This window comes from Oncorhynchus mykiss, chromosome 2, assembly GCF_057628025.1.
Source record: "Oncorhynchus mykiss isolate SJ-2025 chromosome 2, ASM5762802v1, whole genome shotgun sequence".
NCBI classification, from domain to species: domain Eukaryota; kingdom Metazoa; phylum Chordata; class Actinopteri; order Salmoniformes; family Salmonidae; genus Oncorhynchus; species Oncorhynchus mykiss.
In genome coordinates this window covers 98,219,591-98,237,173 of record NC_143023.1, presented here as the reverse complement: position 1 = coordinate 98,237,173, position 17,583 = coordinate 98,219,591, and the positions used below count along the sequence as shown (strand labels likewise).

General features: G+C 46.0%; 1 protein-coding gene across 1 annotated transcript in view; it reads right to left on the bottom strand.

Moving 5' to 3' along the window:
- LOC110502529 (potassium/sodium hyperpolarization-activated cyclic nucleotide-gated channel 4-like) overlaps positions 1-17,228 on the bottom strand; it is a 40,044-nt gene extending 22,816 nt beyond the window's left edge. The window contains exon 1 of the mRNA XM_021580609.3: positions 16,448-17,228. Coding sequence (XP_021436284.3) covers positions 16,448-17,154 — 707 coding nt within the window. The 5' untranslated portion in view covers positions 17,155-17,228. The remainder of the gene's footprint in view (positions 1-16,447) is intronic.
- Positions 17,229-17,583: the final 355 nt, after the last annotated feature.

The following is a 17,583-nucleotide window of genomic DNA, read 5'->3' as shown; positions in this document are numbered from 1 at the left end:
CAGGGAGGAACCAAACAGACCTTAGAACCTAGTCGGAACAGGGAGGAACCAAACAGACCTTAGAACCTAGGAGGGACAGGGAGGAACCAAACAGATTTTAGAACCTAGAGAGAACAGGGAGGAACCAAACAGATCTTAGAACCTAGAGAGAACAGGGAGGAACCAAACAGATCTTAGAACCTAGGAGGGACAGGGAGGAACCAAACAGATCTTAGAACCTAGAGAGAACAGGGAGGAACCAAACAGATCTTAGAACCTGGTAGGAAGAGTGGGGAACCAAACAGATCTTAGAACCTGGTAGGAAGAGTGGGGAACCAAACAGAAAAAAGCGATTACCGATACCGATTAATCAGCCGATTTTTATTTTTATTTGTAATAATGACAATTACAACAATACTGAATGAACAATTATTTTAACTTAATATAATACATCAATAAAATAAATTTAGCCTCAAATAAATAATGAAACATGTTCAATTTGGTTAAAATAATGCAAAAACAAAGTGTTGGAGAAGAAAGTAAAAGAGCAATATGTGCTATGTAAGAAAGCTAACGTTTCAGTTCCTTGCTCAGAACATGAGAACATATGAAAGCTGGTGGTTCCTTTTAACATGAGTATTCAATATTCCCAGGTAAGAAGTTTTAGGTTGTAGTTAATATAGGACTAATTCTCTCTATACCATTTGTATTTCATATACCTTTGATGATTGGATGTTCTTATAGGCACTTTAGTATTGCCAGTGTAACAGTATAGCTTCCGTCCCTCTCCTCGCTCCTACCTGGGCTCGAACCAGGAACACATCGACAAAAGCCACCCTCGAAGCAGTGTTACCCATGCAGAGCAAGGGGAGCAACCACTCCAAGTCTCAGAGCGAGTGACGTTTGAAACGCTATTAGCGCGCACCCCGCTAACTAGCTAGCCATTTCACTTCGGTTACACCAGCCTCATCTCGGGAGTTGTTAGGCTTGAAGTCATAAACAGCGCAATGCTTGATGCACAACGAAGAGCTCCTGGCAAAACGCACAAAAGTGATGTTTGAATGAATGCTTACGAGCCTGCTGCTGCCTACCACCGCTCAGTCAGACTGCTCTATCAAATCATAGACTTAATTATAACATAACACACAGAAATACGAGCCTTAGGTCATTAATATGGTCCAATCCGGAAACTATCATCTCGAAAACAAGACGTTTATTCTTTCAGTGAAATACGGAACCGTTCTGTATTTTATCTAACGGGTGGCATCCATAAGTCTAAATATTCCTGTTACATTGTACAACCTTCAATGTTATGTCATAATTATGTAAAATTATGGCAAATTAGGCGGCCCAAACTGTTGCATATACACTGACTCTGCGTGCAATGAACGCAAGAGAAGTGACACAATTTCACCTGGTTAATATCGCCTGCTAACCTGGATTTCTTTTAGCTAAATATGCAGGTTTAAAAATGTATACTTCTGTGTATTGATTTTAAGAAAGGCATTGATGTTTATGGTTAGGTACACATTGGAGCAACGATACGCACCGCATCGATTATATGCAACGCTAGATAAACTAGTAATATCATCAACCATGTGTAGTTAACTAGAGATTATGATTGATTGATTGTTTTTTATAAGATAAGTTTAATGCTAGCTAGCAACTTACCTTGGCTTACTGCATTCGCGTAACAGACAATCTCCTTGTGGAGAAGCAACGAGAGAGAGGCAGGTCGTTATTGCGTTGGACTAGTTAAGGTTGCAAGATTGAATCCCCGAGGTTGACAAGGTACAAATCTGTCGTTCTGCCCCTGAACTAGGCAGTTAACCCACCGTTCCTAGGCCGTCATTGAAAATAAGAATTTGTTCTTAACTGACTTTCCTAGTTAAATAAAGGTTGAATAAAAGGTGTAACAAATAAATAATAATAAAAAAATTGTTACGAAAACTTGAAATCGGCCCTAATTAATCGGCCATTCTGAATAATCGGTCGACCTCTAGTTAGAAGAGTAGCAAATTACTCAGGAGGAACATGTGTAACTGAAGAGAGCAGAACAAAACACAGAGGTATGCACCATGTGATGTGTTTGCTGTGTGTGTCTGTGTGTGCGTGCGCATGTGTGTTTGTTGTGTATTCCAGTCCATTCTTGTGTTGTAATTATTTTACATTAGATTTTTTTTATCCCTTTTCTTCCCAATTTCCCGTAGGGACTTGGGAGAGGCGAAGGTCGAGAGCCATGCGTCCTCCGAAACACAACCCAACCAAGCCGCACTGCTTCTTGACACAATGCCCACTTAACCCGGAAACCAGCCCGCACCAATGTGTAGGAGGAGGAAACAACGTACACCTGGCGACCGTGTCAGCGTGCACTGCACCCCGCCCGCCGCAAGAGTCGCTAGTGCGCCCTTCTTGTGCTGTAATTCACCTAAAATCAATGTAGCTGGAAGACGATACACCCTCACCACAGTATGGATGAGAGAGAGAGAGATTGAATTGAGAGAGAGAGAGAGAGAGAGAGAGAGAGAGATTGAATTGAGAGACAGAGTGATTGAATTGAGAGACAGAGAGATTGAATTGAGAGACAGAGAGATTGAATTGAGAGACAGAGATTGAATTGAGAGAGAGAGATTGAATTGAAAGAGAGAGCGAGATTTATATATTATCTACCTCACTTGCTACCTCACTTGCTATATTATCTACCTTACTTGCTTTGGCAATGTTAACACGTTTCCCATGCCAATAAAGCCCTTGAATTGAATTTAATTGAATTGAATTGAATTGAGAGAGAGAGAGAGCGAGAGAGAGAGAGAGAGAGAGAGAGAGAGAGAGAGAGAGAGAGAGAGAGAGAGCGAGAGAGAGATAGAGATTGAATTGAGAGAAAGAGTTATTCAATTGAGAGAGATTTAATTGAGAGCCAGAGAGACAGAGAGAGATTGAATTGAAAGAGAGAGAGAGAGATTTAATTGAGAGAGAGAGATTGAATTGAGAGATAGAGTGATTGAATTGAGAGAAAGAGAGATTGAATTGAGAGAGAGAGAGATTGAATTGAGAGAAAGAGAGATTGAATTGAGAGAGAGAGATTGAATTGAGAGAAAGAGAGATTGAATTGAGAGAGAGATTGAATTTAATTGAGAGACAGAGAGACAGAGAGAGACAGAGAGACAGAGAGATAGAGAGAGAGAGATAGAATTGAGAGAGAGAGAAATTGAATTGAGAGAGAGAGAGATTGAATTGAGAGACAGAGAGAGAGATAGAGAGAGAGATTGAATTGAGAGAAAGAGAGATTGAATTGAGAGAGAGAGAGATTGAATTGAGAGAGAGATTGAATTGAGAGACAGAGAGAGAGATAGAGAGAGAGATTGAATTGAGAGAGAGAGAGAGATTGAATTGAGTGAAAGAGAGATTGAATTGAGAGAGAGATTGAATTGAGAGACAGAGAGACAGAGATAGAGAGAGAGATATTCTGAACCTGACCTATGAGGATGCATGTATTAACCCACGTTCAGCTTCCACCTCCTATAGGTTGTACCCCAGCGTACGAGCAGAATATATCTTCTAAATAGGATCTACCCTTCAAATGCTGATGATCACTGGTCATGAAAACATGATTAACGTATGCATTCATTCATTCATAATAATCCACGTGGCTAAAATAGACTACGTTTTAATAGTGGTGACTGGAAAGTCAACACTACTGATGTGGACAGTGACGGAATCAGAATACCGAACTTCAGCACCACATGACGGTGGACAGCGACCGCCAGACTCACTGTGTCACACCGTCGCTTTCCATTCCAATGGTGCTGAATCCCTTCCTTCAGATAAACACAGCAAGTCTGCAGGGGTGCAACTTTGCACATAGCCTTTATGCTAGACTGTTCAGCCATATAAATGTTTTCACCTCAGACTTTAGAATTTTAAATAGTTTTGAGTAAATCTGCAAATAATTTAAATAGAAACATCTTTCTACAGTCAGCACCAGTCTAAATCCCCAGTCTCTGATCCTCTTTCTATAGTCACCACCAGTCTAAATCCCCAGTCTCTGATCATCTTTCTACAGTCACCACCAGTCTAAATCCCCAGTCTCTGATCCTCTTTCTACAGTCACCACCAGTCTGATCATCTTTCTAGTCACCACCAGTCTAAATCCCCAGTCTCTGATCATCTTTCTACAGTCACCACCAGTCTAAATCCCCAGTCTCTGATCATCTTTCTAGTCACCACCAGTCTAAATCCCCAGTCTCTGATCATCTTTCTACAGTCACCACCAGTCTAAATCCTCAGTCTCTGATCATCTTTCTACAGTCACCACCAGTCTAAATCCCCAGTCTCTGATCATCTTTCTACAGTCAGCACCAGTCTAAATCCCCAGTCTCTGATCATCTTTCTACAGTCACCACCAGTCTAAATCCCCAGTCTCTGATCGTCTTTCTATAGTCACCACCAGTCTAAATCCCCAGTCTCTGATCCTCTTTCTACAGTCACCACCAGTCTAAATCCCGTCTATGATCCTCTTTCTACAGTCAGCACCAGTCTAAATCCCCAGTCTCTGATCATCTTGCTATAGTCACCACCAGTCTAAATCCCGAGTCCCTGATCCTTTTTCTATAGTCACCACCAGTCTAAATCCTCAGTCTCTGATCATCTTTCTACAGTCACCACCAGTCTAAATCCCCAGTCCCTGGTCCTCTTTCTACAGTCACCACCAGTCTAAATCCTCAGTCTCTGATCCTCTTTCTACAGTCAGCGCCAGTCTAAATCCCCAGTCTCTGATCCTCTTTCTACAGTCACCACCAGTCTAAATCCCCAGTCTCTGATCATCTTTCTACAGTCAGCACCAGTCTAAATCCCCAGTCTCTGATCCTCTTTCTATAGTCACCACCAGTCTAAATCCTCAGTCTCTGATCATCTTTCTACAGTCACCACCAGTCTAAATCCCCAGTCTCTGATCCTCTTTCTACAGTCACCACCAGTCTGATCATCTTTCTAGTCACCACCAGTCTAAATCCCCAGTCTCTGATCATCTTTCTACAGTCACCACCAGTCTAAATCCTCAGTCTCTGATCATCTTTCTACAGTCACCACCAGTCTAAATCCCAGTCTCTGATCATCTTTCTACAGTCACCATCAGTCTAAATCCTCAGTCTCTGATCATCTTTCTACAGTCAGCACTAGTCTAAATGCCCAGTCTCTGATCATCTTTCTACAGTCACCACCAGTCTAAATCCCCAGTCTCTGATCATCTTTCTATAGTCACCACCAGTCTAAATCCCCAGTCTCTGATCCTCTTTCTACAGTCACCACCAGTCTAAATCCCGTCTATGATCCTCTTTCTACAGTCAGCACCAGTCTAAATCCCCAGTCTCTGATCATCTTGCTATAGTCACCACCAGTCTAAATCCAGAGTCCCTGATCCTTTTTCTATAGTCACCACCAGTCTAAATCCCCAGTCCCTGGTCCTCTTTCTACAGTCACCACCAGTCTAAATCCTCAGTCTCTGATCCTCTTTCTACAGTCAGCACCAGTCTAAATCCCCAGTCTCTGATCATCTTTCTACAGTCACCACCAGTCTAAATCCCCAGTCTCTGATCAGATGAATGTATTTGTTACATAGTGAAAGAGAAGAAGACAGTGAGGAGACTGGTGAGGGGGAGAAGGAGAATGTAATTGATTCTATAGTAATATATTGACAGTACCACAGACAGTTTACAGCTCACTGAGTCTCTCTCTCTCTCTGCCCTCTCTCTCTCTCTGTCACTCTCTCTCTCTGTCCCCCTCTCTCTCTCTCTCTGTCCCTCTCTCTCTTTCTGCCCTCTCTCTCTCTCTGTCCCTCTCTCTTGCTCTCTCTGTCTCTTTTTCTCACTGTCCATCTCTTTCTCTTCCTCTATCTCTGCCTCACCCTCGCTCTCTGTCCCTCTATATCTCTCTGTCCCTCTATCTCTCTGTCCCCCTCTCTCTCTGTCTCTCCTTCTGTCTCTGCGTCTCTCTTTCTCTCTCTCTCCCTGCCTCTCTCTTTCTCTCTCTGTTCCCTTTTCTCACTGTCTATCTCTTTCTCTGCCTCACCCTCGCTCTCTGTCCCCCTCTCTCTCTCTCTCTCTCTCGCTCTTTCTCTCTTTGTCCCTTTCTCTCTCTGCCTCTCCCTCTGTTCCTTTTTCTCTCTCTGCCCATCTCTCTCTCTTTCTGCCTTTTCCCCACTCTCTACCCCTCTCTATCTGTCCCTCTCTCTGCTCTTTTGCCTGTTGCCTGTTTCTCTTTCTCCCTCTTCCTCTGTCTATAACCCCTCTCTCTCTCTCTCTTTCTGTTCCTAACTTTCTGTTTCTTTCTGTTCTCCCTCTCTTTCTGTTCCTAACCCCCCTCTCTCGCTCTCTCTCTCTCTCTCTCTCTCTGTGTCCCTAACACTCTGTCCCGCTCTCTCTGTCCCAAACCCCCCCCCCCTCTCTCTCTCACTCTCTCTCTGTCCCTAACCCCCCCCTCTCTCTATCTCTGTCCCTAACCCCCCCTCCCCCTATCTCTGTCCCTAAACCCCCCTCTCTTTCTTTCTCTCTATCTCTCTCTGCCCTCTCTCTCTCTCTCTCTGCAGTGCTGTGACACACTGATCCTAATTGCTCTTCCCTCCTCTGGTGGATAAATCCCTGCGTTATCTCTTGGGAATCCATGTCCTCTCCAGGAGCACGCCCTCACCAGCCAGATGTTTGAGCAATTAGCATTAAAGGGAAAATCTGGGATTTGAAAAACAACAGAGGGGTCAACCCGACCCCGGCATTTGCCAACTGTAAAGTTTTGTAGAGGAGGAATAATGGTCTGGGGTTGTTTTTCATGGTTCATTCTAGGCCCTTACAGATAGTTTGGGTGAATGGAAATCTTAATGCTACAGCATACAATGACATTCTAGATGATTCCTTGCTTCCAACTTTGTGGCAACTTTGGGGAAGGTCCTTTCCTGTTTCGGCATGACAATGACCCTGTGCACGAAGCGACGTCCATACAGAAATGGTTTGTTGAGATCGGTGTGGAAGAACTGGCCTGCACAGAGCACTGACCTCAACCCCATCGAACACCTTTGGAATGAATAGCCAGGCCTAATCGACCAAAATCACTGCCCGACCTCACTAATGCTCGTGGCTAAATGGAAGCAAGTCCCTGCAGCAATGTTCCAACATCTAGTGGAAAGCCTTCCCAGAAGAGTGGAGGCTGTTATAGCAGCAATGTTCCAACATCTAGTGGAAAGCCTTCCCAGAAGAGTGGAGGCTGTTATAGCAGCAAATGGAATGAGATGTTTGACGAGCAGGTGTCCACATACTTTTGGTAATGTAGTGTATGCTGAATGCACCGAGCTGTCTGTTTAAACTACTGGCACACAGCTAAGACACCCATGCATACCCCACAAGACATGTCACCAGAGGTCTCTTCACAGTCCCCAAGTCTAGAACAGACTACGGGAGGCACCCAGTACTACATAGAGACATGACTACATGGAACTCTATTCCACAGTACTACATAGAGCCATGACTACATGGAACTCTATTCTACAGTACTACATAGAGCCATGACTACATGGAACTCTATTCCACAGTACTACATAGAGCCATGACTACATGGAACTCTATTCCACAGTACTACATAGAGCCATGACTACATGGAACTCTATTCCACAGTACTACATAGAGCCATGACTACATGGAACTCTATTCCACAGTACTACATAGAGCCATGACCACAAGGAACTCTATTCCACAGTACTACATAGAGCCATGACTACATGGAACTCTATTCCACAGTACTACATAGAGCCATGACTACATGGAACTCTATTCCACAGTACTACATAGAGCCATGACTACATGGAACTCTATTCCACAGTACTACATAGAGCCATGACTACATGGAACTCTATTCCACAGTACTACATAGAGCCATGACTACATGGAACTCTATTCCACAGTACTACATAGAGCCATGACCACAAGGAACTCTATTCCACAGTACTACATAGAGCCATGACTACATGGAACTCTATTCCACAGTACTACATAGAGCCATGACTACATGGAATGATTTCATATCAAGTAACTCATGCAAGCAGTAGAATCAGATTTAAAAATCTACACTTTATGGAACAATGCTGTGAAGAGACACACACACACACACACACACACACACACACACACACACACACACACACACACACACACACACACACACACACACACACACACACACACACACACGCACACACACAGACACACACACACACACACGCACACACACTCTACACAACCAGGTACATTGTAATATTGTTGTATGGTGGTACTCAGTGGTGGAAAAAGTACCCAATTGTCATGCTGTAGTAAAAGTAAAGATACCTTAATAGAAAATGACTCAAGTAAAAGTGAAAGTCACCCAGTAAAATATTACTTGAGTAAAAGTCTAAAAGTATTTGAGTTTAAATATACTTAATTATCAACATTAAATGTAACTGCAAAAAAATATACTTTTACAAGAGTAAAAGTATAAATCATTTCAAAATGTCTAAAACTAAGCAAACCAGACGGGATTATTTTTTCTTGTTTTTTTAAATGTATTTACTGATAGCCAGGACCCCAACACTCCGACATCATTTATAAAGGAAGCATGTGTTTAGTGAGTCTGCCAGATCAGGCAGTCGGTGTGTGTGTGTGTGAATTAGACCATTTTCCTGTTCCTCAAAAATGGAACAAGTACTTTTGTGTGTCAGGGGAAAATGTATGGAGTAAAAAGTACGATATGTTTTTTTAGGAATGTAGTGAAGTAAAGTAGTAAAACAATATAAATAGTAAAGTACAGATACCCTGAAAAACTACTATTTTAACTAAAGTACTTTATACCACTGGTGGTACTATACATGTTGTGTTGTAGATATGTAATAATGTTTTTATAATGATTATAATAATAATAATAATTATATTATGTTTTATCTTTTGTTTTATATCTGATGTAACTGCCTCAATATGTTTGGGACCCCAGGAAGAGTAGCTGCTGCCTTGGCAGGAACTAACGGGGATCCATAATAAACCCCAGGAAGAGTAGCTGCTGCCTTGGCAGGAACTAACGGGGATCCATAATAAACCCCAGGAAGAGTAGCTGCTGCCTTGGCAGGAACTAACGGGGATCCATAATAAACCCCAGGAAGAGTAGCTGCTGCCTTGGCAGGAACTAATGGGGATACATCATAAACCGCAGGAAGAGTAGCTGCTGTCTTGGCAGGAACTAACGGGGATCCATAATAAACCCCAGGAAGAGTAGCTGCTGCCTTGGCAGGAACTAACGGGGATCCATAATAAACCCCAGGAAGAGTAGCTGCTGCCTTGGCAGGAACTAACGGGGATCCATCATAAACCCCAGGAAGAGTAGCTGCTGCCTTGGCAGGAACTAATGGGGATACATAATAAACCCCAGGAAGAGTAGCTGCTGCCTTGGCAGGAACTAACGGGGATCCATAATAAACCCCAGGAAGAGTAGCTGCTGCCTTGGCGGGAACTAATGGGGATACATAATAAACCCCAGGAAGAGTAGCTGCTGCCTTGGCAGGAACTAACGGGGATCCATAATAAACCCCAGGAAGAGTAGCTGCTGCCTTGGCAGGAACTAACGGGGATCCATAATAAACCCCAGGAAGAGTAGCTGCTGCCTTGGCAGGAACTAACGGGGATCCATAATAAACCCCAGGAAGAGTAGCTGCTGCCTTGGCAGGAACTAACGGGGATCCATAATAAACCCCAGGAAGAGTAGCTGCTGCCTTGGCAGGAACTAACGGGGATCCATAATAAACCCCAGGAAGAGTAGCTGCTGCCTTGGCAGGAACTAATGGGGATACATAATAAACCCCAGGAAGAGTAGCTGCTGCCTTGGCAGGAACTAACGGGGATCCATAATAAACCCCAGGAAGAGTAGCTGCTGCCTTGGCGGGAACTAACGGGGATCCATAATAAACCCCAGGAAGAGTAGCTGCTGCCTTGGCAGGAACTAATGGGGATACATAATAAACCCCAGGAAGAGTAGCTGCTGCCTTGGCAGGAACTAACGGGGATCCATAATAAACCCCAGGAAGAGTAGCTGCTGCCTTGGCAGGAACTAATGGGGATCCATAATAAACCCCAGGAAGAGTAGCTGCTGCCTTGGCAGGAAGTAACGAGGATCCATAATAAACCCCAGGAAGAATAGCTGCTGCCTTGGCAGGAACTAACGGGGATCCATAATAAACCCCAGGAAGAGTAGCTGCTGCCTTGGCAGGAACTAATGGGGATCCATAATAAACCCCAGGAAGAGTAGCTGCTGCCTTGGCAGGAAGTAACGAGGATCCATAATAAACCCCAGGAAGAGTAGCTGCTGCCTTGGCAGGAACTAACGGGGATCCATAATAAACTAATCAGAGACGTAGTGACAGAGAGTAGGCCTAATCAGATAAGTAGTGACATAGAGTAGGCCTAATCAGAGACATAGTGACATAGAGTAGGCCTAATCAGATAAGTAGTGACATAGAGTAGGCCTAATCAGATAAGTAGTGACATAGAGTAGGCCTAATCAGATAAGTAGTGACATAGAGTAGGCCTAATCAGAGACATAGTGACATAGAGTAGGCCTAATCAGATAAGTAGTGACATAGAGTAGGCCTAATCAGATAAGTAGTGACATAGAGTAGGCCTAATCAGAGACGTAGTGACATAGAGTAGGCCTACTCAGATAAGTAGTGACATAGAGTAGGCCTAATCAGATAAGTAGTGACATAGAGTAGGCCTAATCAGAGACGTAGTGACATAGAGTAGGCCTAATCAGCGAAATAGTGACATAGAGTAGGCCTAATCAGATAAGTAGTGACATAGAGTAGGCCTAATCAGAGACATAGTGACATAGAGTAGGCCTAATCAGATAAGTAGTGACATAGAGTAGGCCTAATCAGATAAGTAGTGACATAGAGTAGGCCTAATCAGAGACGTAGTGACATAGAGTAGGCCTACTCAGATAAGTAGTGACATAGAGTAGGCCTAATCAGATAAGTAGTGACATAGAGTAGGCCTAATCAGAGACGTAGTGACATAGAGTAGGCCTACTCAGATAAGTAGTGACATAGAGTAGGCCTAATCAGAGACATAGTGACATAGAGTAGGCCTAATCATCGGATGGGTCCTCAGTGTCTCCTGACCCCTCCAGTCTCAGCCTCCAGTATTCATGCTGCAGTAGTTTAAGTGTCGAGGGGCTAGGGTCAGTCTGTTGTATGTGGAGTACTTCTCCTGTCTTATTCAGTGTCCTGGTGTGAATTTAAGTATGCTCTAATTCTCTCTTTCTTTCTCTCTCTCTTTCAGAGGACCTGAGCCCTAGGACCATGCCTCGGGACTATCTGGCATGATGACTCCTTGCTGTCCCCAGTCCACCTGGCTGTGCTGCTGCTCCAGTTTCAACTGTTCTGCCTGCAGCTATGGAACCCTGGCCTGTTCACTGTGAGTGCTATTATTTTACCATGCTGGTCATTTATGAACATTTGAACATCTTGGCCATGTTCTGTTATAATCTCCACCCGGCACAGCCAGAAGAGGACTGGCCACCCCCTCATAGCCTGGTTCCTCTCTAGGTTTCTTCCTAGGTTTTTGGCCTTTCTAGGGAGTTTTTCCTAGCCACCGTGCTTCTACACCTGCATTGCTTGCTGTTTTGGGGTTTTAGGCTGGGTTTCTGTACTTTGAGACATAAGCAACATCTTTTTTAATACGACACAAATTAGTAACCTAGTAAAAACGACCTTGTCTTGAATGCAACAGTGAAGCCATGAAGGGGAGACAGAAATTGTACAATATGACGTCCATCTAGCCTGGGCAAGGAAATTATTCTCCCCCCCCCCCCCCCCCCCCAAAGATAAAACATATTCCAGAGGGACTGATCCAATGATAAAGACAGTGAATATGGGTGTACTGACCGGGGCTATGGCCAATGGTACAAACATACGGTTACTGTTCCTTCCACTTGGTAGGTGAGAAATGTGAGAACCGATTAGAGTAATACACACACACACACACACACACACACAGAAGTCACCTCAGACTGATCCAGCTCAGACAGGCCCAGCTCATGAGCTCTATCAGCTGCAGATTTTTAATTTAGAAAATGTACGTGTTTATGTAACGAATGTTAGTGCAACGAACCGAATCGCATAGATCCGTTTCAAATGAAAACGTATCGTTGATGTATGGTACGGGGAGCCCATGTATACGTATTGAATCAACTTGAAAGGGAAAGATGCAAATCTCCAGTGACATTAAAACCTCTTAGGGCTAGGGGGCAGTGTTCAGAAGTTCGGATGAGTGACGTGCCCAAAGTAAATTGCCTGTTACTCAGGCCCAGAAGCTAGGATATGCATATTATTGGTAGCATTGGATAGAAAACACTCTGAAGTTTTTACAACTGTTAAAATAATGTCTGTGAGTATAACAGAACTGATATGGCAGGTGAAAACCCGAGGAAAATCTGAAAAAAAATGTTTGAGGTCACAGTCCATTTCAATGCTTGTCCATGGGATATTCAAAGGAATTCCTCCCAGATTGCAGATCCTATGGCTTCCACTAGATATCAAGAGTCTTTAGAAATGGTTTCAGGCTTGTTTTTTCAAAAATGACCTAGTATTTGTAGTTTTTCCAAGATGTCTCTCATTAGAAAAGTAGTCTTGTTGGCGCGTGAATGAGGTGCGCACTCTTCGTTATTTATCTTCCCTGTTGAACATACTATTCTCCATCTTAAATTGTATCGTTTATTTAGATATTAGAGTACCTGACGATTCATTAGAAACATCGTTTGACTTGTTTGGACAAACTTTAATGGTAACTTTTTGGATTCGTTTGTATGCATGTTGAAAGAGTGGATTACTGAATCAAGCGTGCCAACTAAACAGACATTTTTGGGATATAAAGAAGGACTTTATTGAACAAAACGACCATTTGTTGTGTAGCTGGGACCTTTGGGATTGCAAACAGATCTTCAAATGTAAGTGATTTATTTTATCGCTATTTGGGATATTGTGACACCTGTGCTGGGTTTGAAAAGTATTTTGGTGTGGGGCACTGTCCTTAGATAATCGCATGGTATGCTTTCGCCTTAAAGCCTTTTTGAAATATGACAATGCGGTTGGATTAACAAGAAGTTAAGCTTTTAAACGATGTAAGACACTCGTATTTGCATGAATGTTTAGTATTACGATTTTGTCATTTGAATTTGGCATCGCTCCAGCTTCACCGGATGTTGTCGATTTAGAGCCCGGTAACGGGATCCGCTTCCCTAGTAACATTAAGACAGTTTCCTAGTAACATTAAGACAGTTTCCTAGTAACATTAAGACAGTTTCCTAGTAACATTAAGACAGTTTCCTAGTAACATTAAGACAGTTCCCTAGTAACATTAAGACAGTTCCCTAGTAACATTAAGACAGTTCCCAAAATCAGTATTTCAAAACGTTTTTTTAGATTATCGTCACAGTATAGTTACAGAAACAACTTGTGCTCATATACATGTAACTTCATCACCACTGTTACTAACTACTCTTCCACCTGAGAAAACACTGGTAACCTCCCTCTGTCCTCCCCTCCTCCTCTCTCCCCCCACCTTCCTCTGTCCTCCCCTCCTCCTCTCTCCCCCCACCTTCCTCTGTCCTCCCCTCCTCCTCTCTCCCCCACCTTCCTCTGTCCTCCCCTCCTCCTCTCTCCTTCCTCTGTCCTCCCCTCCTCCTCTCTCTTTCCTCACCTTCCTCTGTCCTCCCCTCCTCCCACCTTCCTCTGTCCTCCCCTCCTCTCTCCCCCACCTTCCTCTGTCCTCCCCTACTCCTCTCTCCCCCACCTTCCTCTGTCCTCCCACCTTCCTCTGTCCTCCCCTCGTCCTCTCTCCCCTCACCTTCCTCTGTCCTCCCCTCCTCCCACCTTCCTCTGTCCTCCCCTACTCCTCTCTCCCCCACCTTCCTCTGTCCTCCCACCTTCCTCTGTCCTCCCCTCCTCCTCTCTCCCCCCACCTTCCTCTGTCCTCCCCTCCTCCTCTCTCCCCCACCTTCCTCTGTCCTCCCCTCCTCCTCTCACCTTCCTCTGTCCTCCCCTCCTCCTCTCTACCCCCACCTTCCTCTGACCTCCCCTCCCTCCCCCCACCTTCCTCTGTCCTCCCCTCCTCCTCTCTCCCCTCACCTTCCTCTGTCCTCCCCTCCTCCCACCTTCCTCTGTCCTCCCCTCCTCCTCTCTCCCCCCACCTTCCTCTGTCCTCCCCTCCTCCTCTCTCCCCCACCTTCCTCTGTCCTCCCCTCCTCCTCTCACCTTCCTCTGTCCTCCCCTCCTCTCTACCCCCACCTTCCTCTGACCTCCCCTCCCTCCCCCCACCTTCCTCTGTCCTCCCCTCCTCCTCTCTCCTCTCTCCCCCCTCCTCATCTTTCCCCTTCCTCCCCCATTCCCCCCTTCCTCCTCTCCCCCCCTACCTTCCCCTGTCCTCCCCCATCCCCTCCTCCTCTCTCCCCCCACCTTCCTCTGTCCTCCCCTCCTCCTCTCTCCCCCACCTTCCTCTGTCCTCCCCTCCTCCTCTCTCCTTCCTCTGTCCTCCCCTCCTCCTCTCTCTTTCCTCACCTTCCTCTGTCCTCCCCTCCTCCCACCTTCCTCTGTCCTCCCCTCCTCTCTCCCCCACCTTCCTCTGTCCTCCCCTACTCCTCTCTCCCCCACCTTCCTCTGTCCTCCCACCTTCCTCTGTCCTCCCCTCGTCCTCTCTCCCCTCACCTTCCTCTGTCCTCCCCTCCTCCCACCTTCCTCTGTCCTCCCCTACTCCTCTCTCCCCCACCTTCCTCTGTCCTCCCACCTTCCTCTGTCCTCCCCTCCTCCTCTCTCCCCCCACCTTCCTCTGTCCTCCCCTCCTCCTCTCTCCCCCACCTTCCTCTGTCCTCCCCTCCTCCTCTCACCTTCCTCTGTCCTCCCCTCCTCCTCTCTACCCCCACCTTCCTCTGACCTCCCCTCCCTCCCCCCACCTTCCTCTGTCCTCCCCTCCTCCTCTCTCCCCTCACCTTCCTCTGTCCTCCCCTCCTCCCACCTTCCTCTGTCCTCCCCTCCTCCTCTCTCCCCCCACCTTCCTCTGTCCTCCCCTCCTCCTCTCTCCCCCACCTTCCTCTGTCCTCCCCTCCTCCTCTCACCTTCCTCTGTCCTCCCCTCCTCTCTACCCCCACCTTCCTCTGACCTCCCCTCCCTCCCCCCACCTTCCTCTGTCCTCCCCTCCTCCTCTCTCCTCTCTCCCCCCTCCTCATCTTTCCCCTTCCTCCCCCATTCCCCCCTTCCTCCTCTCCCCCCCTACCTTCCCCTGTCCTCCCCCATCCCCTCCTCCTCTTTCCCCTGTCCTCCCCACCTTCTCTCTCCCCCTACCTTCCCCTGTCCCCCCCCCCCCCCCCCCCCCCCCCACCACACACACCCCGCATTAACCTAATTGTGAGGTCATAATCCTGCCTGATGTGTGCTTCTAATATCTTGAATGGTCATGTTACTTTAATTACCCCATTTCAAAAAGCCCTGACCTAGCTCATAGCGGTCTGGCCTGCTGCACACTCTCTCTCTCTCTTTCTGTAATCCCATGGCCTCACTAAATGTAATTCAGATGAGTGTGTGGGGGGGGCAAGGGGGGGGGGGGACACTGTAACACATCAGGATTGGAGGATAAGTCCCAACATGCCAGGACGGTGGACATGTCCTGTTGATGACAGCAGAGAGAGAACTCAAGGTTAAAATGATACGGAGGAAAAAAAAACATTTTATGTGTGTGGTGATGAACAGATGGCATGATGGAATGAATGCCCTTGTTTGTGTTGGTGGTATGAAATAAATAGTTGTGGGACAGGATCTCTTTCTCTCTGAGCACACATGTGTACACACACACAGACATAGCCATATTGAGTCAAAACAAACTGAGCCTAAAAGATCAGTACCAGCAGTATTAGTTGGATATGAATATGCATGCCAGTAGTCAAATCTAAAAACGGTATTTAAATTGAACTGGCATCTCTGTTTGAGCTTTACTTCAGACAAGACCCAACAGCATTGAGTTTAAATTTTTTAAAAAACAGAAAGAGCCTTGACTTATATTGGTTTCATGTTGTCGATGTGTGCAGAGGGTCCCTGGTTCGCGCCCGGGTATGGGCGAGGGCACGGTCTAAAATTATACTGTTACACTGACACCATCTCAAACAGCCTAGCTTTGGACACTGTACCCTGTGAAGATAACTCCAAGGGTGACCACAAACTTTTCTTCATATGCTACTGGGAAAGCTGAACTTGGTGAGCTAGTAAACTATGCTAGGCTATTATCACAACAATGAATCGGAGAGGGTGTGAAAACTATGAGAGGCCTTTAACTTGTCTAATCAGACACTTGTCTGGTTTCAGTCAAACTATTCACTAACCTAATTAATGACTGCTAAAGATCCTCTGAACAATAATTACCTAAAATCACTGTATGGGTGAATGATCCAAAATCCTGCAGACTTGACGCGTTCCCTTTCGTGTTCCACGGCCCTCTCGCTCCCCAACATTCTCAGAGAGAACTTGTTGACTCCCGGTTGAAGCATCGCCCCGAACTGCCGGTGCATGAAGCCCGCCCGGTACAACTGCTCTGCTTCGTCTGACATGATCGGTTCGGTTCCTTCTAACTTGATGAAAGTGGACTGATCGAAGACGGACGATCGGCGATGTGCACTAGCACTGCGACCGCCGGAACCCTGCTCTCCCAGCTCGCCCCCTCCGGGGTAACTCTCTTCATTAGCACCGGTGTCTGCCTCGGAGATCAGCCTCCGCTGCTCAGCTGGATCTGACCCAAGAGTGTTTCGGCCAGTGATGGAGGAAAGGCGACCTCTGACCAGACGACAGTCCCCATTCAAGTTGGTCTTGATGGCAACGTCCGTTTCCAAGTCTCCGGCGGTTCCGCTCTTGGGGTCCCGGTCCCCGTTGCTCTTCCAACTGCTGGTGGGGGATGAAGGTCCAGGAGGAGGGAGATACTTCAGCCTGATACCGGTACTTTTCTTCTTGGTGTCCTTGTCGCCACCACCGTATTCTCCTCCGTCGTCAACCATCACAGATACAGAGCCTTTTTGACCAATGTTTTGTGGCAAGCTGTACAGCCTTTTGCGCATGGATGAATGAAACTTATCCATTATGATGGTATTTAGGAACAGATGCGACAGACACGCACTAGTCTGGGCTATGAGAAAAACGCGTTGGACAAAGAAACAAAAATATACAAGCTATGATGATTATAAAACATGTATTTCATAAACTCAAAAGGCGCAGGGTTCCGAAAAGAGTGACGGCGCATCTGCAGCAGAACAGGGACAGTTCGAATCTTACTTGACACTTGAAATGTGTTTCTGCCTGCTCCGGGTTGCAACAGTTCGTACCGCTTTGGCGCGACGGTCATATTACGGTAGACCTACATGCCCGGGAACTCAATGAATGACACCCAGCTATCAAGTTATTCCTAAATCAGAGTGTAGTAGCCTAGATGACGACAACACATCAGTGGTACTGATGCTGCCTGCATGCTGTCTGCGCTAATTATCGGACGTGCCAGTCGGGAGGCAGAG